The 24,505-nt window shown below is 44.7% G+C and overlaps 1 protein-coding gene across 7 annotated transcripts in view; it reads right to left on the bottom strand.

Annotated features, from left to right (window-relative positions):
- Nucleotides 1-23,319, bottom strand: part of OPTN (optineurin) — a 45,573-nt gene extending 22,254 nt beyond the window's left edge. For 3 of the 7 annotated variants that reach the window (XM_007524626.3, XM_060192174.1, XM_060192172.1), the window contains exons 1-6: nucleotides 23,128-23,318; nucleotides 15,992-16,162; nucleotides 13,469-13,680; nucleotides 11,012-11,194; nucleotides 7,633-7,706; nucleotides 2,959-3,093 (exon numbers count right to left, since the gene is read on the bottom strand). In XM_007524626.3, the coding sequence (XP_007524688.2) occupies nucleotides 2,959-3,093; nucleotides 7,633-7,706; nucleotides 11,012-11,194; nucleotides 13,469-13,680; nucleotides 15,992-16,157 (770 nt within the window). In that variant the 5' untranslated portion in view covers nucleotides 16,158-16,162; nucleotides 23,128-23,318. Of the gene's footprint in view, nucleotides 1-2,958; nucleotides 3,094-7,632; nucleotides 7,707-11,011; nucleotides 11,195-13,468; nucleotides 13,681-15,991; nucleotides 16,163-23,127 lie in introns of all 7 variants that reach the window. The other 4 variants (XM_060192173.1, XM_060192170.1, XM_060192169.1 and 1 more) reach the window with 4 other exon arrangements.
- Between the last annotated feature and the right edge of the window lie 1,186 nt (nucleotides 23,320-24,505).

The raw sequence follows: 24,505 nt of genomic DNA, 5'->3' as shown, positions 1-24,505 counted from the left end.
ACGTGTAGGGCCAGGATTGGTTGAAGGGGGCAATGCTAGGGTTTCGCGCGGTGTAGTGAAACCTGGGGGCAGAGACTGCATCAGAATAACTCCTCAGCAACAAAAAGATAATTCAAAGCAGGTGAGAAAATATTTGCAAGTCATATATCTCCTTTTTTTTTTTTTTTCCCTCCAGGGTTATTGCTGGGCTCGGTGCCTGCACCATGAATCCACTGCTCCTGGAGGCCATTTTTTCCCCCTTTGTTACCCTTGTTGTTGTAGCCTCGTTGTGGTTATCACTATTGCCATTGTTGATGTTGTTCGTTGTTGGATAGGACAGAGAGAAATGGAGAGAGGAGGGGAAGACAGAGAGGGGGAGAGAAAGATAGACACCTGCAGACCTGCTTCACCGCCTGTGAAGCGACTCCCCTGCAGGTGGGGAGCCGGGGGCTCGAACCTGGATCCTTACACCAGTCCCTGCGCTTTGTGCCACATGCACTTAACCCACTGTACCACCGCCCGACCCCCCATATATCTCCTAAAGGACATCTACCTATATAACATCTAGACTATATAACAAACTCATAGTTTAGTAACAAAACATTTTTTTTTTTTGCCATTAGGGTTATCACAGAGGCATGGTGCCTGCATTATAAATTCACCACTCCCATTGGCCATTTTTTCTTTTTTTTCTCTTCTTTTCTCTTCTCTTCTTTTCTTTTCACTTGATAGACAGAAATTGAGAGGGGAGAGAGAAACAGAAAGAGAGATACCTGTAGCACTGCTTCACCACTCATGAAGCTTCTTCCCTACAGGTACAAACTGGGGGAGGGGGAGCTTGAACTCAAATCCTTTTGTGTGATAATGTGTGCACCACTGCCTGGTCCCCTAAAAATCTATTTTTAAGGGCAAAAAAATTGAGTAGTTATTTCTCTATAGAATATTTAACAAATGATCAACATGAAAAGATGTTCCATACTATTAGTCACCAGCATGATAAAATAAAAACCACAATGAGACACTTCACATTCACAGAATTGCTACAAACAATAAGACAAACAGTAGTTAGTACTGGTGAAAATGGGGAGAGTGGAACCTCACACTCTTGCTGCAATTTAAAGTGGTGCTGTCACTGTGGAAACCAGTGGCAACAACTCACACCAGAATCACCATATGACACAACAATCTCACTCTTGTTATATACCCTAGATAACCAAAGATATCCATCCACTCACAAAATTGTGTGTGAATATCCTGAGCAAGCACTATTCACAACAGGCAAAAAGTGGGGACAAAGAAATCACCCCAATGCTCACTAGTTGAAGAAGAAAAAAGTAGAATGGGGGTTGGGCGGTGGCACAGTGGGTTAAGTGCAGGTGGCGCAAAGCGCAGGGACTGGCGTAAGGATCCCGGTTTGAGCCCCGGCTCCCCACCTGCAGGGGAGTCGCTTCACAGGCCGTGAAGCAGGTCTGCAGGTGTCTATCTTTCTCTCCCCCTCTCTGTCTTCTCCTCCTCTCTCCATTTCCCCTGTCCTATCCAACAACGAACAACATCAACAATGGCAATAATAATAGCCACAACGAGGCTACAAGGGCAACAAAGAGGGGGAAAAATGGCCTCCAGGAGTGGTGGATTCATGGTGCAGGCACCGAGCCCAGCAATAACCCTGAAGGAAAAAAAAAAAAAGGAAAAAATAAGTAGAATATTATTTGGTTACAGAAAGAAATGAAGAGCTAAGATATACTGCAACATGGAGAAAAGCTGAAAAAATACTGTGCTATGAAAAGAGGCCAGCAGAGTATGGATCGACCTGTCAACGCCCATGTTCAGCGGGGAAGCAATTACAGAAGCCAGACCTTCAACCTTCTGCATCCCACAATGATCTTGGGTCCATACTCCCAGAGGGTTAAAGAATAGGAAAGCTATCAGGGGAGGGGATGGGATACAGAGGTCTGGTGGTGGGAATTGTGCGAAGTTGTACCCCTCTTATCCTATGATTTTTGTCAATGTTTCCTTTTTATAAATAAAAAATTAAAAAGAAAAGAGGCCAGCACAGAAAAACCTACCATATGATTCCATTTATATCAAATGCCCAATTCAGGTGGGTCTAAAGAGATAGGAAACAGGTTACTAGAGAGGGGAGGGGCAAGTTACAATGAATATTGGCTTTCTTACTTGGGGGAAAGATGTTCTAAAATTAAATTGTAATCCTGTGGATAGTCTAAAATAATAGATATTCACATTAAAATAATAATAAAATAAATAAAATAAATAAATAAATAAATAAATAAAATAAATAAATAAAATAATAAAATAAAATAATAGATATTCACATTAACTGGAAGGGCTACACTTTTTTTTTTCCTTCTGGGGTTATCACTGGGGCTCAGTGCCTGCACTATGAATACACTGCTCCTGGAAACCTTTTTTTCCCCTTCTGTTGCCCTTGTTTATCGTTGTTGTTATTTATGTCATTATTGCTGTCATTGTTGGATAGGACAGAGAGAAATCGAGAGAGGACAGGAAGACAGAGAGGGGGAGAGAAAGATAGAAACCTGCAGACCTGCTTCACCACCAGTGAAGTGACCCCCCTGTAGGTGGGGAGCCGGGGGCTCGAACCGGGATACTCACTCAAATCCTTGCACTTTTTTTTTTTTTTTTTAACAGAGCACTGCACTATAGTAGTATGGGGGTATTGAACCTGGGACCTTGGAACCTCAAGCATGGAAGTCTTTTGCACAACCATTATGCTATATCCACCTCCCAAATGGTTTCTTAATCAGATATCATTAAAGCTGTTCAAAAAACAATAGGTAAGATCACCTGGGAAGTGACACAATAAGAAAAATGGACTTAAAAGCATGAGATCCTGAGTTTGTTCCTTGGCATCATAGGTTCAGAGTAAGGTCTTCCCCCCTCATGTTAGTAAGTAAATACATTTTAAAGCCCCAGTATGCAGTTTAAGCCTTCCCTTCACACCTTTCATTGGCTTCCTTGAGTGCAAGTTCAAGTCTTTCCACCTTCTGGTTTCCTTCCCTCAGGCAGAGCAGGAGCTGGCTCACAGTCAGTTCCTCAAATTCCAAAAAATTCCTGATACCTTCCACAGATTTACTCCTGCATGAGCAAAGAATAAATGTTAAAAAAAGTATTTTCATGAGAAATGAGAATGCAAGTCTAAGACCGCAGCAGTCCAGTATACTTGAGACCTGCTTCAGGAACTACTTTCCAGGACAGTCCTAGAGGTTTGGCAGCTGTTTGCTTTTCCTGGAGTACTGCTCAACTCTGGCTTACGGTGCTGTTGGGGATTGATCCTGAGACCTCTGGTACCTCCGACATGTATGATAGGATTTTTGTATAACCATTATGCTATCTCCTCAGCATCTCTTTTTTTTGGGGGTGTGCCCCACACATGTGTGATTTCACTGTTTCCAGGCTGACTTTACTCAGAATGGCAGAAAGAGAGGGAAAGATATCACAGCACTTCCCTTGGTGTTGGGGCGTTCCCATGTTGTACCAAGATTCGAAGGTAGGTCAACTGCATGGCAAGACCTGTGTCCTGCCTGGAGAGCTGTCCCTCCAGCCCCCTCCCATAGATTCTCACGTACTGACAGAACTTACCAGAGAAAGCATGGGAACTGGTCTCCTACCAATGCAGAAACTTAATCCCTCCAATGCTGCCTACCACCCCAGACCACAGGGCTGTGGAAAGGAGGGTTGGGGTGGCCCTGCTTTTGGGTGCCCGACTTCCTTAGGGAATTAGGCTTAAGGAGGACTGTGGTGAGATAAAGCTCACAGCAGGTGTGTCTGCTGTGGTGACATGCAGACCTCTGGTTTTCTGCCAGCTTAACAGAAGTCACTAGGGGCTAGAGAAGAAAATAAGTGTGCATTGGTTTTTGTTTCAAATAATGAGCATAGAAACCAGGCAAGCATTGTGGGTGTGTCTGGCATGTCTCTTCATCTCAACATCTGATTAACTTGAGGCATTTCCAAGATACACAAAATCCAGAGCCCCACACTATGACAAGAGGTCATCCCAGATACGAAAACTGGTATGAAAAAGCAGCTGGCCTTTTGGGAATCCAGGAAATGGCCAGGATAGAGTCCTGGTTCCAGATGCCAAACTCTGAGCCTAGAAATCTCTCTCTGGCTCTGTGTGATTTTTTTTCTTCTTTTTTTAAAAAAATATCTTATATACTTATATGTATATTTATTGGATAGAGACAGAGAGGGATCAAGAGAGAGGGATTCATGGTGGGGGTAGGTGGTGGGTCACTTAAGCACAATGACCCAGATTCAAGCCCCAGCTCCCCACCTGTAGGAGGGACACTTTACAAGTGATGAAGCAGGTCTACAGATGTCTACTTTTTTCTTTCCCTCTTTATCTCCCCGCCCCTCTCAATTTCTCTCTGTCCTATCAAAACAAAACAGAAGGAAAATATATAGAGAGATAGCGAGATGCACTCAGCACTGCTTTACCATTTGTGAAGCTCTCCCCCTGCATGCGGGGAGGGAGGGCTCGGATCAGGTCTTTGTGCGTGGTAATGCAGGCACTCTACTAGATGCACCACCACCTCCCCGTTTCCTTTCTTTGATTTTTTTGGAGACAGAAATCGAGAGGGGGAGGGGAGATAGAGAGTGAGAGAAAAAGAGGGACACCTGCAACACTACTTCACTGTAGCTCATTAAGTTTTCCTTCTGCAGGTAGGGACAGAGGGCTGGAACCCAGGTTCTAGCATATGGCATTATCACCTGGTCCTTCCATTCTCCCTTCCTCTCTTCTTCCCTTCCTTGATTCCATGTTGTGTACACATAATTCACTACTTAATTTCACCACTCCTGGACCAACTTTTCATTCAGAGAGACAGAGAAAGATGGAGCTAGAGATCTCTCTGGTGCCATGGCACCCTCATGTGGTATGGGGGCTCCAAACTAGGCCAGTCATGCACCAGGCACGTGCCCTACTCAGTGAACTATCTCTCCAGACTGATGTTTTCATAGAGAATAAAGAGGATGTTGTAGAAACTAGCCATGCAGCTTATGAGAGGAAGTGGCTTCTGTGTGTGGGTATAAATGAGGAGGAAGTGGCTTAGGGATTTCAAATAGGGCTTTTTTCCTTTCCACAACTTCTTGAAAAAGTTGTTTGATATATATATATATATATATATATATATATATATATATATATATATATATGTAATTTGGAAGGTCTGGGAGTGGCTAGCAGGTAAAGCAATACTTTGCCATGGGTGAGGCTCTGGCCTTGATCCCTGGTACCATACAGGGGTACCATGGACAGAACCAATGGAGCTACACAAGTGGTAGAGCGCTACTTTGTTGACTTTTATCCATCACTTTCTCTCATTCTCTCAAAAAATATTTTAAAAATGAGGGATCAGGAGACAGCTCATCTGGTAAAGTGCAAGTCTTGCTCTGCTTGAGGCCCTGGATTCAAACCAAGGCATCATTTAGGAGCACCAAGCACAGCACAGTGGGCAGTTCCATGGTTGGAGGGGCAATGCTGTGGTGTCTCCTCTCTCTCAAAGAAAATGGCAGAAGGAAAAAGTTAGGTTGGGAAGTCACTCAGTGGCAGGATTGTGTATGCATGAAACCCTTCCAGGGATGCAGGGGAAAACCAGGATTGAATCCTTGTTCCAGATGAATCCTGGCACCAGATTTTTTTAAAAAACATGTCAGTATACCCTTATGACAACAACAACCCTGCAGATCAGCATTCCCTCAATAAAACAACACTGAAGGTTAAAAAAAATTAATTACTAATCATAAAAAAGGAATTTATGAGAAAGTCAGAATTGCTGAAAAGAGAGATGAAAGAGTATTACTGAATTCTTATATTCTCCTTTTATACCAGAACTTGAGAGCATAATTAAAATAGTTTTTCACATTTTATGTCACTCTGTGCTACAGAAAAAGAGCTACTAATATATAGAAAAAGAAAAAGAGATTTTGAAAGCCTAAGAGGGAAGGTATCTGATCCCTAGAGAAATGTTCAGGAGAAAAGGATTCGTCCTTTTTTTATATTTATTTTATTTATTTATTCCCTTTTGTTGCCCTTGTTGTCTTTTTATTGTTGTTGTAGTTATTGTTGTTATTGATGATGTCACTGTTGGATAGGACAGAGAGAAATGGAGAGAGGAGGGGAAGACATAGAAGGGGAGAGAAAGATAGACACCTGCAGACCTGCTTCACTGCCTGTGAAGTGACTCCCCTATAGGTGGGGAGCCGGGGGCTCGAACCGGGGTCCATTAATGCTCTGTGCCACTGTGCTTAACCCATTGAACTACCGGCCCCGGATTCTTCCTTTCTTTCTTTCTTCCTTTCTTACCAGAGTGCAGCCCAGCTCTGGCTTGTGGTGGTGCTGGGATTGAATCTGGAGTCTTGGAATCTCAGATGGGAAAGTCTTTTTCATATCACATGCTATTTCCCCAGTTCCCTAGAAGAATATTCAGATTCTCTTTTGAACAGACTAGTGCATCAGACTAAAGCACTATGGGGAAGGGGAGCTTCCTGCAAGTCTCAGGTCTGGTGCCCAGTTCTCCATATGTCCCTGTTCACCTGTCACCCCCAGTAGTCCCCCATTTAAGACAGCTGCTTTCTAGAATTTCTCTGGGGCAAGTCAGCTTAGAACACCCATGGTGACTCAGCATCAACAGCTATAGCTGCAGGCTGATAACCAGCTATCAGTGACCTTTGCCTGTACTTGAAACCACTGGTCCAAAGGGACAGACAGGGTGGTGCACAGGGCCTTGGGAGAGAAGATGGCCTGAAATGGGCAGATTGGGCTAGACGCAGGGACAGGAAGTAAGCTAAAACCAATGGGGAAACAAAAGGACTACTGCTGAAATTCCAAGTCCCCACACTGTCCTGCTCAGCCTTCCCTGTCAAAATAAGAATCAGGGTCAGAAGCTCAACCTGCTTGAGCTGGAACCTTACTGGTGCCATTGGGGGTGAGGGGCAGCTCCATAGAGGGTGGGGCAGTGCTGTCTCTGTCTCTTCTCACCTTTCTTAAAAAAAAAAAATTGAGCAAGGGAGACCATTTTGCAGGATCATACATGCTTGAGGCACTATGTTTGCTATTTGCTTGTTATGCTACATTTAAAACAGAATCATGGTGGGGCTGAGAAAAAGCATAATGGTTCTGCAAAAGACTTTTTTTTTCTTTTTTTAAATATTTATTTATTTATTCCCTTTTGTTGCCCTTGTTGTGCAAAAGACTTTCATGCCTGCAGCTTTGAGGTCCTAGGTTCAACACCTAGGACCTGGCATCACAATAAGCCAGAGCTGAGCAGTACCCTGGAGCCTCTCTGCCCCACCCCCACCATTAAAATAAATAAAAGTGCCTGACTAGCTAAGTCAAGAAAGCATGTGACTCTTAAATAGGTACGACATTTAAAACAAAACAAACAAAAAAAGATGGCAGGGAGATAGCATGGTGATTATGCAAAAGACTTTTATGCCTGAGGCTCTGAAGTCCCAGGTTTAAATGCATTGAGTAGCATTTAAAACGCACATTCCTGAAAGGCCCTTGGGTAATCGAATAATCAGGTGAGAAATGACTTTCTTATCCTTCTTGACCTCCCACTGGTGACTACATGCCACACAGTCCCTCTGCTGGCCCATTCTCCCATCACATACGTGTCAACAGAATTAGCTCTTGGGGGCCCAGGACTTGTCTTGAGTTCTCTTATTGCCACATCCTCTTCTCCTTCCTGTGAAAGTAAAAATAGCACAGATTGAACCCAACACATCTTCAAGACAAATTCACTTTGTTTTGCTTTTTTTTTATGGGGGTGGGGTCAATGGTTTACAGTATAGTTGTTGACACATGCGTAAAATTTCTCATCTAACCAAGTAGGTGTTTGCAAAACACTTACACCTAGCCTAGACACTTTTCTACCATCATAGGACCCCAATGCCCTTACCCCAAACCCCTCTTTCCCTTCCCTCCCAGAGTCCTTTGCTTTGGTGCAATACACCAAACCCAGTCCTAGTTTTGCTCTGTTTTCCCTTCTGTTCTTGTTTCTTAAGTTTTGCCCATGAGTGAGATCATCCTATATTTAACTTTCTCTTTCTAGCTTATCTCACTAGTGAGATAAGCAAGACACATTCTTTAGCACAAGAATCTGGGGTGTTTTTCCCAGCTCACAGAAGCCAAAGACATGAAAAATAGCCATTGCTCAGCAGGGAGGGGGGTTATTATGCTAACCCTGTGATCAGCAGCCTTATCTGGAAACTCCTGATAGATGGGCTTCCTGAATTTTATCAGTTATCTGTAGAAGGTTAAACTCTTTGATCAAATATGAGTTTTTAAATCTTTGATCATCTGCAGGAAGGGCAAAGCGTGGTTTTCAATTAGTATTTGAAATCTCTTAACTTTGGCCACCATTAGTGCATCAAAAGCTTGTTAGAGGTCTCACACTTGTAAGAATGGCTCACATCAACAAATCAAGTGATGGTGAGGATGTGGGGAAAAAAGGAACTCTGTTGCATTGTTGGTAGGAGTGCAAACTGGTGTAGCCCCTATGGAAAGCAGTAGAGAAAATACTTAAGCAAATAAGAAAGGAAGTATCTGGGGATCCTGCAATATCACCCACAGGTATATATCCAGAGGACATGAAACCACCAATTCAAGGGACATATGCATTCCTGTATTTATAGGTGCATTATTCACAATAGCAAAGGTATAGAAGCAGCCCAAATGTTCATTGATAGAATAAATTAAAAAAAAAAGGCTGTGGAACATTTGTTAATGGAATACTTCTCAGGACAAAATGGATGGAACTTGAGGAGATTATGTTTAGTGAAGTAAGGAAGCACTCCTATGTGGAATAAAAAGAATGAAACACATTAACTTGCAAAAAATGTAGTTAAGGGGCAAGTGGTGATGCTCCCGGTTGGGTGCACATGTTACAGTGTGCAAGGACCCAGGTTCAAGCCACCCGGTTCCCACCTGCAGGGGGAATGCTTGGCAAGAGGTAAAGCAATGGAGGTGTCTCTCTGTCTCTCTCCCTCGCTATCATTCCCTTCCTTCTTGATTTCTGGCTGTCTCTATCCAATAAATAAAGATAATTTTTAAAAAAAAATCTAGCTAAATAGTTAAATTCCTCCAAGACTTGTGAAAACTGTGGTTGTTACTGGTTGGGGTAGGGGTACACAAACTTTGGCGATAGCTATGGTGTGGAACTACTGGGCTGTCAGAAAAGTCATGACACATTTTTGCATACAACAAATATATCATGGGTGTTGGGCGGTGGTGCAGCTGGTTAAGCGCAGGTGGCACAAAGCGCAAGGACTGGCGTAAGGATCCTGGTTCGAGCCCCAGGCTCCCTACCTGCTGGGGAGTCACTTCACAGGTGGTGAAGCAGGAAGCAGGTCTGCAGGTATATGTCTTTCTCTCCCTCTCTCTGTCTTCCCCTCCTCTCTCCATTTCTCTCTGTCCTATCCAACAACAATGACATCAGTAACAATAATAACCACAATAATGATAAAACAACAAGGGCAACAAAAGGGGGAAAAATGGCCTCCAGGAGCGGTGGACTCATAGTGCAGGCACTGAGCCCCAGCAATAACCCTGGAGGCAAAAAAAAAATGCATCATGACTTTTCTGCTAACCCAGTATACCCTTGTATTTTTATAATTTTGTGAATCACTATTAAATCACTAATAAAAATTTAAAAACAAACTTTGTTAGAGGCACAGATTACTAGGTTACAAAGAGCCTTCATTTTTTTTCAGACAGAGAGGGCAAGAGGAAGACCAGCTCCAATACCATACCACCATACATGCAGTTCCCTTGGTGCTCTCCATGGTACTCCCATGTGATGTCAGGACTTGAATTCAGGGCCTCAGGCATGGGAAGGCAAGCATGCTACCCCTGAGCTATCTTCCAGCCCCCCCCCCCAGAGTTTTCAAGTCATTAGTTTTCTATATTTGACCATCATTCTGCTCACTTAAATGAGAAGAACATTTTTATTTTCCTTTTTTCTTTTGTAGGAAAATAAAGTTTTATTATTTTAAATAAAGAAATATGCAATCATAAACTTGTTTGCATTTGAATCTTGATATATACTTGTGCCTTGGTCATTGATTTCAGAACCCTCTCTAACTATGATAATCCATGTATGTTCAGGTTCCATATATAAAATAGCATAATTCTCCATATGATACACAGATAGCCTCTTATTATTTTTTTGCAGGTTATACTACTTTACTTTTCTTTATTAGTGATTTACAAAATTACAAAATAGCAGGAGTAAAAATCCACAATTCCACTCTGTTCCCACCACCAGCATTCTGTGTTTCCATTCCCTTCATTGGAAACTTCAGTGATTCTCCTAAGGTCACAGATATGGATTGACTATTATTTCTATAACTGTCTATCTGCCTACTCTTCCATTTTAAGTCATACCTACACTTATTTATATTTCTGAATGTCCTTCTCTCTCCAGGTACTAATGGAATTGGGTTTATTTTTTCTTTCTTCATTGCCATTGGGGTTATTGCTGGGGCTTGGTGTCTGCTTAATGAATTCACTGTGCCCAGTGGCTATTTTTTCCTTTTTTTTTTTTTCTTCTACTTATTTGATAGGACAGAGAGAAATTGAGAGGGGTGGGGGAGATAGAGAGGGAGAGAAACAGAAATATCTGCAGTACTTGCTTCACTGCTTGTGAAGTATCCACCCTGCAGATCCCCGGGGAGCAGGGGCTCAAACCTGGGTCCTTGGACACTTAACCAGGTATGCCACCACCCAGCCCTCTTGAACATTTTTTGGGGAGGAGTCTATCTCATCTCTTTTGTCATAAAAGGTAAACTGATATTTTTTCCATTTCAGTTAGCATAACTCTTATAATCACCCTACTCTACTTAAAAAACAAAAGCTAATTTATTTTTGTTGTGCTGACATTTCCTCAGTATCTGCAATCTGTCTCCCTGCCTTGCATGAAAAGGGTGGTGTCTGCACCAGCTCCCCAGGTGGGATGCAAACAATGGCAGCAGATCCAGTCCCAACACTTACAGCCATCCTGATCTCAACAAAGGAGTCTTCTGCTGGGCCGCTGGCACTGAGCTTGAGCTGTAATTCAGACACAATGCCCAGCAGGTCAGCCTTCTCAGCCTGTAGCCTGGCCACCTGTGTCCTCAGCTGTTCCAGTTCCTGCTCTGCTTCTGCCTTGGGGACCTTGGGATTCACAGAGGACTCCTGAAAGTAAGGAGGGGTAAAGTGGATCAACAGAGGGCCCGACTATTAAACTAAATAGTCCCCACACTCTCAAAATGAAAAAGTGATGCTACTTAATATATTCAAATAATGGAAAAGTAAAACAACCTCATGAAAAGAAACCCTCTGCTTCCCAGAATGCTGGATTAGTCTGATTGATAATAACCAGGTATTGCCAGTGGTAGACTTGTAAATTCCAGAAAGTCAGGATGATCAGATGCTATAATTAAATCAAACAAAATTGGTCCTTTTCTGACTGCTGCATCCAAAAGCCAAACTCCATCACACCAGCTTGAGCATGAAGGGAGATGCAATTTACCACTGGAACCTGCAGGTTGGAAGTCTATTAACTCAGGTCAACCTCCTGTCCTCCAAGAAATGCCAGCTTTTTATACAGATGGAAAATCCTGAACTGAACTGGGGAGCAGTCAGGGAGAGTCTGGGACCCACCAAGTCTTCTAATCTCTCTGACTCATAGCTCTCAAAACTTTCTCCTAGAGCAAAGCCCATCATAGTTCCTCACTATTTTCTTGCTTCAAGATGGACAGCAGGACTGGAGCTCCTGAAGGCTGTCCTTCTGATTCCAGACTGAGCTTTGGCATGTAGATTCATGAGTGAAGTTTAATTCAATTTACCAATCTCTGCTCATCTCCTCCCCCAAAGTTATAGCAGAAAGTCCAAGGTCAGTGCTTAGGGACCTGCTTTCATAAACAGGCAGCAGAATCTGTGAATGGGTAACTATAGGCCAGCCTGTCCATGAGATAGTAAAAAGTGGAGGGACAGATATTCACCTGCACCTAGAAAGTGCTCCTCATACCACCCAGCTCTCCCTGCCAGGGGAGCACGCCCTGGCCAGGCTACCACAGGTTTCAGAGCACAGTGACTCATGGTGAAATGAAGAGTTGGGTGTGCCAGGAATGGCCCATAGTTCCTGTGCTCTCTTAGCAATGAGATGCTGAAAAGAGACCCATGTGCAGAGGAGAGAAATAGAAATTAGCAGAGGAAAGGGACAGCGTGGGCTGAAGCCAGGAGGCAGGCAGGCAGGGCAGTACCTGACCCATCAGGGCTAGGGTTTCTGCTATCCACTCCAACTCTGTATCTTATACCATTTTTCACAACTGGTGAGTCTTTTTTAAATTTATATCTATTTTATTGGTAAATCATGAGACAGAGTTTCTCATGAGACAGAGACAAGGAGAGAAAGAAGCTAGTACATACTCTAATACACTGCTTAGCTCTGGCCTAGGTATTGAACCAGGAATCTCAGGCATATAAACTGCAAGTTGAACTATTTCTCCTGTTGCTGGTGAGCCTCATTGATTTCCAGGCCACATAGCAACTTCTCTGCCTTTGTGGGCCTAGAGACTGTATCTTGCCCACCATGCTGGCATCTCCCCAGGCTGGTGTACCCTTCTACAACCACAAAAGAAAACTCCACATGAAGACTACTGCTTAGCAATCTGCTACTGAAAATTAGCCCAGGGAAGAAAGCATAATGATTCTGTAAAAGGTTTTCATGACTCTGAGGTCCCAGTTTCAATCCATAGCATCACCATAGACCAGAGCTAAGCAGTGCTCCGGAAAAGAAAAAGAAAAAAAAAAAGGAAAACAAAAACAAACAAACAAAAAAACAAAAACCCACAAAAAAAAAAAAGAAGGAAAAGGATAAATAAAGAAATAAAATTAAAAGAGAGTCAGGAGATGGCTCAGCACATGGAGGCACTGAGAGCTCTGTGGATGGTGGGACAGTGCTGTGGTGTTTTTACCCTCTCTTTCTGCCTCTCCCTAAATAAATAATGAAGAACTGGACCAGGAAGGCTGTTCAGAGGTGCATGTGCAAGACTCTGAGCTCATTCTCTAGCACAACATTTAAAAAATGTTTTATGCTAATTTATAGCTGCAACATGCATATGACTATAGTCAATAAAAGCAAAGCTTTACACATTTGTTTCTCTCAGCAGAGATTATCCATGAGCCTTATACATGGCCTGGGAAGTGGTGCAGTGGCTAATGCATTGAACTCCTCAACATGAGTCCTGAGTTTGATCGCTGGCATTGCATGTGCCAGTGGTGCTCTGGTTCTCTCTTTTTGTTAAAAGTAAATAAATTAATCTTAAAAAAATTGCCACCAATATTCTCAGCAGGCACACTTCTTTCAACACAATGCAAAAAGCCAACTGAACTATGCAAAGTGTTGATGGAGAAATCTAGACAAATAAGTTTCTACCGTAAATGCTGAACCAGATCCGAGCTCACCTCGAAGGACTGCTCTGACCGTTCCGCTCTCCCTCTCAGTGTTCCGAGCTGCTCCTTTAGCTGTTCATTTTCGTGACTCAAGGCCAGCAGGCGCTCTTTGGCATCTCTGCTCTGGGTCTCAAAGAACAGACGCTCTTCCTTCTGCTTCTCTGTCCAGGCTGACAGCTCCTCAAACCGTCCCTTCATGGCTTGATTATTAAGTTTCATGGCTTCTGCATGGAATTTAGAGTGAGGGGGTTACACACAGGGTGAGGGGCAGAGCTGAACTGGATTTAAGGAATCTGATCCTCACTATACTACTTCTTTACCTCGCTCTGACTACAGATACATCATGTGGGGCTGGGGGTGGGGGGCTCCACAGGAAGAGCTTTCTGCATGAGGAGAGCTCTTTGCTTCTGCCAGGACCAGCTGGCCTAGCACCTCCACTCAGCTTTGCAAGTCTCTGGAAAGAAATTGGCATGGATCCCCCCTCTCTAGGCACAGACAGCTGTTAGTCACCAGTGGACAGAGGTGGACCTTTCTCCTTAGACTCAAGCTCTGGCCCAGCTGTTAGAATGCTTTCTTGGAGCTGGGAGAGAGTGTACCAGTACAGCACATGCCATCATATTTGAGGATCTGGGTTCAAGCCCCCAGCACCACATAGGAGCACCAAGTTTCATGAATGGTGTGGTGTTGGATAGTATGCCAGCTCCCCCTGGCTTCTGCTTAACCATATGCCTATATAGGGATAGATTTAATCCCATTCAAAGCTTTGGTCTATTTACATAAATCACTTTTACATTTACATAAAGCACTCCAGGGCATTGGTGGTTCAGTGATAGGATTCTCACCTGCTCCACCCCCTCCTTGTCACACTCTGATTTTCACCAGTCACTTTTCTCTCCACCCTCTCTATGTCACATCCTGTTTCCACCCTACTTGGCAAGTATATATAAAGACAGCATTGTGAGTTTTAGGGTACTTGAGTTTAGCTTAGCTCGTCTTAGATTGTGCTGCGTCCTGCATGAATAAAGAGATACTGCCTACAGCTCAACCATGAGTCCCTGGTCGTCTGTTACCCGCCCGTGAAGCCAGCCCGGCGAAAACAACAGTGTGGGGTTGTGCTATGAAGTTTCCCTTCTCTCTCTGTCTCTGTCTACCTGAAATTAAAAAAAATAAAAAGAATTATTTCACTTCACAAAGTAACATCCAGGACTATCTTTGTAATAACTACAGTTCTTCTTTTACTGGCAAGGGTTTGTAATTTATTTATTATTATTTTTTTCTTTTTCTTTTATTTTATTTATTATCGGATAGAGACAGAAATTGAGAGGGGAGGGGGAGGTAGAGAGGGAGAGAAACAGAGACACACCTGCAGCCCTGCTTCACCACTTGTGAAGCTTTCCCCCTGCAAGTGGGGACCAGGGCTTGAACCTGGGTCCTTGTGCACTGTAATGTGTGCACTTAACCAGGTGCGCCACCACCTGGCCCCTTATTATTATTTTTTAAATATCTATTTATTACCTTTTGTTGCCCTTGTTGTTTTATTGTTGTTGTTACTGATGTCGTTGTTGTTGGATAGGATAGAGAGAAATGGAGAGAGGAGGGGAAGACAGAAAGGGGGAGAGAAAGATAGACACCTGCAGACCTGCTTCACCGCTTGTGAAGCAACTCCCCTGCAGGTGAGGAGCTGGGGGCTCGAACCAGGGTCCTTCTGCCGGTCCTTGTGTTTTGCACCACATGCGCTTAACCTGCTGTGCTATCACCCAACTCCCAATTTATTTTTTAAAATGACTTCAATAGCAGCCTTTCTTTTTTTTTTTTTTCCTTTTAAATGGGCTAAATGAGGACCAGGAGGTAGTTCAGTGGGTAAATTTCACATCTTACTGTACATGAGATGCTGGGTTTATGGGTTTGAGCCCAGCACCATGTGGGAGCATAGTGGATGGCACAGGGTAGGGAACCCTACAGATGGTGGGCAGTGCTGTGATGCCTCTTTTTTCTCTGTGTCTCTTTTTCTCCTCTCTCACTCTCTAAATACATTGAATAAAAATTGAAAATAGAGGCATGGAGGTGGCTCACTTGGTAGAGTCCCCATGTTACCATATCTGGGTTTGAGTCCCTGGCCAGAACACGGGAGCACCTGCAGGGAGGAAGCTTCCTGAGAGGTGGAGCAGTGCTGTGGAGTCTCTCTTTTCTCTTTCTCCTTCTATTTATTACCTTTTATCTAAAAGGAAAAAAAAAAGTTTACTGGGAGCAGTGGAGCAAGCAGGCACCAAGCCATAGCAGTAATGCTGGTTGCAGAAAAAAAACAAACTGAAAATAAGTAAATAAATGGGCCAAACATGATCATGCCAGGTCCTGCAATGCATACAGTACTTTCACCAGCACCCTGTCTGAGGGAGGACATGGGAACATTTCCAGCTTCAGCATAGCCTCAGATCTGGCCCATCCTCCCCCCAGGAAGAGAAGAGAGCTATGCCCTGCACCAAACAACAGGGCTTGAGTTTGAGAAAATTGGGATTTAGGGGTAGCACCACTCACCCTTCAGCTGATGGTTCTCTGTCAGGAGCTCTTTCATCTGTTGCAGCAGCTCCTCAGGGGTGAAGGTGTCCAGGTTGGGGTGCGCCAGGTTGGGGGGTCCATTTCCGGTGGTCTCATTTGGGCTATCCCTCTTTTCGGTCAGGCAGCCAAGTGGTTGATGGGACATGGTTCCTGTGGAAAAGTCACAAACTGAGAATAGGATTCTCCCTCTCCCCCTCTCCCCATGGGCCCCACCAGTGTGGATGCTGAGTCATCTACTTTCTCTTCATGGGACTCTACATGGTTTCGTTTCCTCTTTTTAAGCCAGAAAGGTAGACTGTAGCTTTGACCTCTCTCCTCTTCTCTTCTCTGTAGCTGGGTGCCATTGTTATGATTATATATGAGAGTATTATTACATAGATTTCCCCTTGAAAACTTTTCTTTCTTTTTAAATTTATTTTCTGGTATTTTGAAGCTTCTCTGGGGCATCACACCGGCATGACTTCAATTCTCCTGGTGGATTTTCTTTTTAAAATTTTAGACAGGAAGAGAGGAGAGACACTGAGGCTCCAGGTTTGATCCCTGGCATCAGAAATAGCAAAAGGGATGCACTGATCTCTCCCTCCCTCTCCCCCACCCACTGCCTCTGAATGTTTTCGAAGTCTCTCACTCCCTGCCTCCCAGCCATATATTTTTATGTGGTACCAGATAATGAGTCCAGGGCCTTGCATATTTGCAATACCACTGAGCTTCCTCTCCAGCCCAGTTTTTATTCTGGATGTTTTAGAGAGGGAAAGAAGTGGTGGTGGTGGTGGGTGAAGAAATCAAACTACTGTTCTGCTATCTATGGGGCTGTTTATGATGCTTCCATGTGGTTTCAGGGAGGGGGCCCAGGGTCTTATGTATGCTTAGGTGTGCACTTTACTTGCTGGGCCATCTCTCTGCCCCACAGTCACTATTTTCCTTCCTTCCATTCTTTCAAAAATATACTGGCACCAGGGTTATTGCTGGGACTCAGAGCCAGCACTACAAATCTGCTGCTCCTGGTGGCTATTTTTTTTTCCTTTTCCTCTCTCAGACTTGATAGAACAGAGAAAAATTGAGAGAGGAGGGGAGATAGAGAGGGAGAGAGAAAGACACCTGCAGACCTGTTTCACCACTTGTGAAGTATCTCCTCTGCAGGTGGGGAGTGGGGGCGGTGAACCCAGGTCCTTGCACATGGTAATGTGTGCATTCAATCAGGCATGCCGTCACACACTCCCAAACACTATTTTTTAAATTTTTAAAAATATATTTATTTATTGGATAGAGAAAGTCAGAAATTGAGAGGGAAGGGGGTGATAGAGGGAAAGAGATAGAGAGATACCTACAACACTGCTTTACCACTTGCAAAGCTTTCCCCTTGCAGGTGGGGACCAGGGGCTCAACCCAAGTCCATGCACATTGTAACTTATGTGCTCAACCAGGTGCTCCACAACCCGGTCCCTCCAATCACTATTTCTAATCTCCACTAAATCCCTATTACACAGCTATGATTACACAGTTGATGAGCCTGAGTTCACAGAGGTCACAAGTAAGGGGCCCAAATGAATATCCAGGCTGATCCATAAATACAGCCTCATAATACAATAAGCCACAACTCTGAATGCTTAGCACTCCAGAGTCCATGAACACTTCAGGGGGTGGAGTCACAGCACAGTGCATTTGTGAAAGGTCTAGCAGGAGGATGCCTGTTAGAGGAAGCTGGATTCCCCGTGTGTTTAATGTTACTTGCAGCTACTTTCAACTGAACCAGTACAGAGAAGCAGTTTCAATACATTCCCACATTTCCAAAAGCTACAGAGGGTAGACCTAACCCATTCATTTTTTCGTCAAATAACAGAATTTCTCAATAAAATTCAACCAATCTGGATCTTAAATGTGTCATTTCCAAGCAATATTTAGCTACAGAAGGGTAAATTAATCTAGCACAAGTTTTCTAAGACATCACCAACGGGGGAGAAAGAGAACCACTTGGAAGGTAGAAGGTCAAACATAAAATCTCCTAGAATTTATTCTGACTTGCTGCTTGAATTCCTGATTATATATCCTGATAAACAAAACCCTGATTGCACAGTCTTAATTTCAAATGTCAAGTAGCTAGAGCAATAGCTTGACTTTGCAAACATGAACTTCAACCTCATTCTTGAGTTGGCTTTAACAACTATCCAGTTCAGGGACAGGAAAATGGAAGCACCATGGACAGCACCAAAGGAAATTCCATGTATGGTGCAGTAGTGTCTCTCCTACTCTTTCCTCTCCTCCTCTCTTCTCTCCCCGTCTCTAATAAATAGAATTAAAAAAATAGGCAAAGGAAGTCACTCAGCAGTATCATCCATGTATAAGTCCTGGATTCATTTCCCATGGCTGCATAAAATATAAGATCCAGTCCAACATCTTATTCAGTGCAAGAGGGTCTTGTTTGGTTTCCATGGCAGATGGTCATACAGTAAGACTGAAGTCTTTAATGAGAGAAATTATGAGTAATGTTCTCAAAAGGCAACTAGCCATTCCATTTCAGCATGGTTCTGACAGTAATAAAGTCATACTTCAAACAGGAATCTGTCTTATACTGATTTCCAACCACTGGACACTGGGTCAGTGGCCATAAGACAGAGTAAGGCTAGGTCCTTCCCCTGGTGTGGTTGATTCTCTAGGTTTGCAGATTAAGTGTTCACAGCTGGGGGTTGGGCGGTAGTGCAGCAGGTTAAGTGCACATGGTAGGAAGCACAAAGACTGGCGTAAAGATCTTTGGTTCGAGTTCCCGGCTCCCCACCTGCAGGGGAGTAGCTTCACAGGTGGTGAAGCAGGTCTGCAGGTGTCTATCTTTCTCTCCCCCTCCCTGTCTTCCCCTCCTTTCTCAATTTTTCTCTCTCCTATCCAACAACAACAACAACAACAACAATAGTAATAACAACAATGATAAAACAAGGACAACAAAAGAAAAAAAAAAGTCTCCAGGAGCAGTGGATTCATGGTGCAGGCACTGATCCCCAGCAATTACTCTGGAGGCAAAAACAAACAAAAAAAAAGTGTTCACAGCTTTGGACCAGGAGACAGTTCACTGTAGTATGTGATGCCTTGCGTTCAAGGCCTTAGTCCCAGCACTACATAGAACACCATGGACAGTGATAAGAGGAGCTTGGTGGATGGTAGAGCAGTGCTGTGACCTCTGGTCTCTCTGCCTCTCACCTCTTTTCTTACTTGGGTTCACAGTGGGACTGAGTCATATTCCAGGATGTAATCAATCAAACCCATCACCATCCTAGAAAATGAACTGAGTGTGTTTGTCCTATTAAAGGTAAAAAGAAAAAAAAAAAGCCTCAGCTGCAGAGGTCTGTAACAGTATTTTGACTTTGTAATGTGTTCATATACATTTGACCTCATCATTCAAGGCTGAATATAGGGAATTATGCTTGGTTCTCCTCTTCTCTCTTTACCCCTAAGTCTTTTTTTTAATTAAAAAAATTTATTTATAAAAAGGAAACACTGACAAAAAACATAGGATAAGAGGGGTACAACTCTACACAATTCCCACCACCAGATCTCCATATTCTATCCCCTCCCCTGATAGCTTTCCTATTCTTTATTCCTCTGGGAGTATGGACCCAGGGTCATTATGGGGTGCAGAAGATGGAAGGTCTGGCTCCTGTAATTGCTTCCCTGCTGAACATGGGTGTTGACAGGTTGAACCATACTCCCAGCCTGTCTCTCTCATTCTCTAATGGGACAGGGTTCTTATCCCTAAGCCTTCATATATATATTTTTTAATAGCTTTTTTTTGAAATTTTATTTATTTTCCCTTTTGTTGCCCTTGTTGTCTTTTTATTGTTGTTGTAGTTATTATTGTTGTTGCTATTGATGTCGTTGTTGTTAGACAGGACAGAGAGAAATGGAGAGAGGAGGGGAAGACAGAGAGGGGAGAGAAGATAGACACCTGCAGACCTGCTTCACCACCTGTGAAGCGACCCTCCTGAAGGTGGGGAGCTGGGGGCTCGAACCTGGATCCTTAAGCTGGTCCTTGTGCTTTGCGCCACATGTGCTTGACCCACTGAGCTACCGCCCGACTCCCTTTATCACTAAGTCTTATGGGTCACCAGATGCTGTTCTTCCTTTCCACACCTACATTTAGTTCAGACTCTTGTTTTTTGTAAAATTAGAATTACCATTGAGCAGTCTTCCCAGTCCAATCCAATTTCTCTTATTTATTTTAGAGGAGGGAGTGGAAAGTAGGTGAGAGAGAGAGAGAGAGAGATGCCCCCACAGTACTCTTCCATCATCCACAGAGCTCCTTTTGGTGCTGTCCATGGTATTTCCACATGGTACTGGAGATCGAACCCAGGGCCTCAAGATGGTGAGGCACGTACCCTTCTGGGTGAGCTACCTCTTGGCACAGGCCCTTCTGGTCTTGTCTGGACCATAGTCTCTTCACAAAGTGCATGGGTTTTGCATGGCTTGCCCACTGCTGTGTCCTTAGCACCTGACACTTGTGGGTCCCAGAGACACTCAGCTTCTGTCCCTGTCTCTGTGCTGTCCCCTGTCAATGTATCTGAGCTCCCTCTGGCCCCAACAAGAAGACAAGACAATGCAATATCTGGCTGGAACACAAGTCCCATGTAAAATGAACTGTGCTCGCCTCTGAGTACCTGCTAGCACTTTGTGTGTGCCATCTCCTTGGCCTGGTTCTGGAAAGCAATGTTACCACCCCATGGCAGGTTCTCTTCCCATCAAACTTAAGGTCTGCTTTATTTTTTTCAGGAGTAGGGCACAGAGCAGCTTCCCAGGAATGTTTGTTGAAATGAAATGAAAATGCAATGATGGGGGCCAGGCAGTGGTGCACCTGGTAGAGTGAGCATGCTACCAGTGCAAGGACCTGGGCTCAAACTCTTCAGTTTTCACTTGCAGGCATGAGGGAGGAGCATTAAGAGCAGTGGTGCAGGGATGCAGATGTCTCTTTTTTATTTCTCTTTCTCTATTTCCCCCCTCCCTTTCAATTTCTCTCTATTGAAGAGAGAGAAGGGGGGTACAAAAAGAGAGAAAGATGACCACTGGGAGTAGTGGATTTGCCATGCAGGCATAGAGACCCAGTGACAAGCCTAGTGGCAATAGGAGAGCTAGATAGAGAGAGGGAGAGGAGAGAAGGAGAAATAGAAAAGGAAAGAAAGAAGGGCTGGTATACCCACTTGAGCACACATGTTACAATGGGCAAGAACTCAGGTTCAACTCCCCGGTCCCCACCTGTAGGGAGGAAGCTTTGAGAGTTGTGAAGCAGGGCTAAAGATGTCTCTTTCTCTCAGTCTCCTATCTTCCCTCTCCTCTCAATTTCTGGCTGTCTCTAGCCAGTAAATAAAGATTTTTTAAAAAAAAGAAAAGGAAGGAAGGAAATATAGTGAGGATGGGTGGTGGTGCACCAACTTGAGTGCATGTTTCTATGTACAAGGACCTCCTGGGTTCAAGCCCCCAACTACCTGTAGTGGGGGAACTGGATGAGCAGTGAAGCAGTGCTGCAGGCGCCTCTCTTTCTCCCTCTCCATTTCCCCTTTCACTCTCAATTTTTCTCTGACCTATCAAATAAAATAATAAGAAAGAAAAAAAGAAAATATAGTGACATGAGGTTACTTCATAATCTAGTATTTATTAAACTTTCTGCTGTGTAGTGAGAAACCCCTTATATGAGCTTTAGGAGTTTTGATACAGATTGTATCACTCATCTCCAGATAAATAAACTGAACTTTTAACTTAGTTTGAAAAATTATTACTTTTCAAAAATATCATGACAAAGGCAATCTAGATGTCATTTCACAACACACTGCTATTGTCCAACTCCCATAAACACGTCAAAGTGAAAAGGTGAAAAAAAATTTCTACATGAAATAGTTTATTTTGTAAAAACAATCTAGATTCTTTTTCCTTTGGATGTAGCATTCCATAGATTTAAAAAACACATTAAACAGTTCAAGACTTTATAACTTCAGAAAAAAAAGCAGGGTTTGGAGAACAGAACACACTTAAGGGTGGAGTGGGGTGGAGGAGAGCTGTGAGAAGGCAAAACTGTGACCAATTCCTTTCAAGAACAAAGTTTGGTGTTTTTGCTTGTAGGACGGTGACTTGGATTTCACAGCATAACATGTAATTCAAGGTCAGTTGAAAGATGCCACTTTCGTAATGTGGCATACAATATGTAAAGATCTACTGAAAACTGGATGAGAAAAAGTGATCACACAATCACTGGAAGAACCAGCACTATGCTCTCTCTCTTCAATCCACACTCAAGCTTCCCCTCCCTTGTCCATTTCAGGGACAGTTTCTGGCCTTAGCCTTGACCTCTGCTCTGGTCAATCCTGGGAGGTAGGCAGGGCTCCTCAGTTCTGCTTTCCCTAGGTAGAGAGCAAGAGGAAGGGCTCTTCTGTTAATAGCACCACCCTGCTGAATGAGATCCCAGGCTCCTGATGTGCTAACAACTCTCCTCCTGTCCTCAGTAAACAGTTCCGTGACTCCACTCCCATCTGTCAATTTTCCTGGTGGAGGAAGCCAGATTCGAACTTAGGTTTTTCCATTTGAGATATTGCCTGCCCCCCCCCCCCCCGCTGATACATTATGGACAATCCAAACAATTCCTTAGGGGTGGTCTGCTTCATCAAACAACTATACTGTCTGTATGTACACACACACACATGCAGGCACGCACCCTCCCCTACACACAATGGTTGAAAGTTCCTTGCTGCTGTGCAGCCCTCTAGCGCCTGACACAGAGGTCACTGGGTGTGTATTGTCCCTGGCCATCCGATAAAGCTGGAGTCCTTTCTCTGTGTGACTGACACGGGCCCTTAGCTACTTCCCTGTAACCAGGGGCTGGAGACTCATCCCCAGCCCGCGGGAGGATGTCACCTTATGCTACCTCGGGGACCCACCGAGCAGGTGCCTCCCCAGGCGGAGCAGCAGGGATACCGCCCCACTGCCCCTTGTCAGGAGTCAGGATGCCTTGCTGGGCAGGGGCCGGTGCCCTCGCTGCTGACTCCCCGACTAACTATGGAGCGGTCACAAGGCAGGGGCCTCAAGGGAGAGCTCCCGCGGCGGAGACCTCCCCCTGTCCGGACCTGCCACCCCTCCCTGCTCACCGGACGCTCACACTCTGACCTCTCTCGGGGTCAGTGCTCCTTCTGCATGCTGCCCACGGGGGGCGGGCTTCGGACCCGGATGCAGACGCCAGGAGGGCACCGACCAGGGACCGGGGAACCTCTGGCTGACTCGTCGCCTCGCGACCCCGCCCAGCGCTGCTCAGCTGACCGTGGCGCCGGCTGTGGCCTCTGCAGGGAGTTTCCCCGGCCCCGCCCACACGGCCCCGCCCAGGAGATACTGGGCCACGCCCTCAAACATGGCTCACTGCCTTTAGTGCCACTCTTACCCGGCCTCGCCCCAGACCACGTGTCTTCCCCCTCAACCACGCCCACTATAGACCCTGCCCACAAGCTTCCCTACCTGGACATACCCCGCCCCACACAGATTCCGCAACTGGACAACCAGCCTCCTACTGGCCCCACTCCAACACCGCGCCCTTCCCACGCCCTGCCCCTCCACTGGTTCAGCTCCAATGCTCCGCTCCTGTCAGCCCTCACTCCAACCCTCTATCACATCTCAGGTCCCGCCCTTCCATAGCCCCTGCCCCCAAATGTCCAGTCCACCCTCAGAGCCCGCCTCTCCAGCGCGCCGACGTCATAATTCTGCGCATGCTCAGGGTCAAGGGTCAGACGTCAGAGGTTGCTGCCTCGTGTGCTAATGACTTCCTTTGCGGTTGCGTTAATTGAGGTATACAGTGAATTAGACCAAGCATGCGCGTTTGCTCTTGAAACACAGTCCCAAACAGGAAGGAACGAATTGCGTCCGGGGTATTGTATCTAGGACCAGGCCTTGAAGTTCTGGGTGCAGGCAGGTGGGGTCGCCAGGCTTGTGTGGGTCGCATCTTGGAAGCGGTCTTAGCCTTAGCAGTTGAGAAGTTTTCTCTTCTTTGGGGAAAATCAACCTTCCTGTCGTTCTCTCCTTCAACTGATGGACGGGGCCCAACTACATTACAAAGGCAACAAGCTCTACTCAGTCTTATGAGCTTAACGTTATACCCACCTCAAAGCACCTTCACAGAACCTCCCAGAATGTTTGACCAAATTTCTGCATCTCCATCACCTCCGTGGCCCAATCAGCTTGATATGTAAAATTAAGCCTTGAACTGTTAATACTTAGCTAAACTGGTGCTGCAATTTGGAAAAGTTGTAAGTCGGGTGCAGGGCAGATAGCATAATGGTTATGCAAACAGACTCTCATGCCTGAGGCTCTAAGGTCCAAGGGTCAACCCCCTCCCACCACCACAAGCCAGAGCTGAACAGTGCTCTGTTAAAAAAAAAAAATTTAAAAAAAAATGCTAGTCCTCTTTTCATTTAAAATGTTTTCCCAAAAGAATAGAGTTAGCCAAGAAACAAATATTCAGCTGGATTGCTCATAATT

This window comes from Erinaceus europaeus, chromosome 6, assembly GCF_950295315.1.
Source record: "Erinaceus europaeus chromosome 6, mEriEur2.1, whole genome shotgun sequence".
In the NCBI taxonomy this organism is placed as follows: domain Eukaryota; kingdom Metazoa; phylum Chordata; class Mammalia; order Eulipotyphla; family Erinaceidae; genus Erinaceus; species Erinaceus europaeus.
The sequence above is the reverse complement of the archived record's forward strand: the minus strand, read 5'-3'. Positions and strand labels throughout refer to the sequence as shown.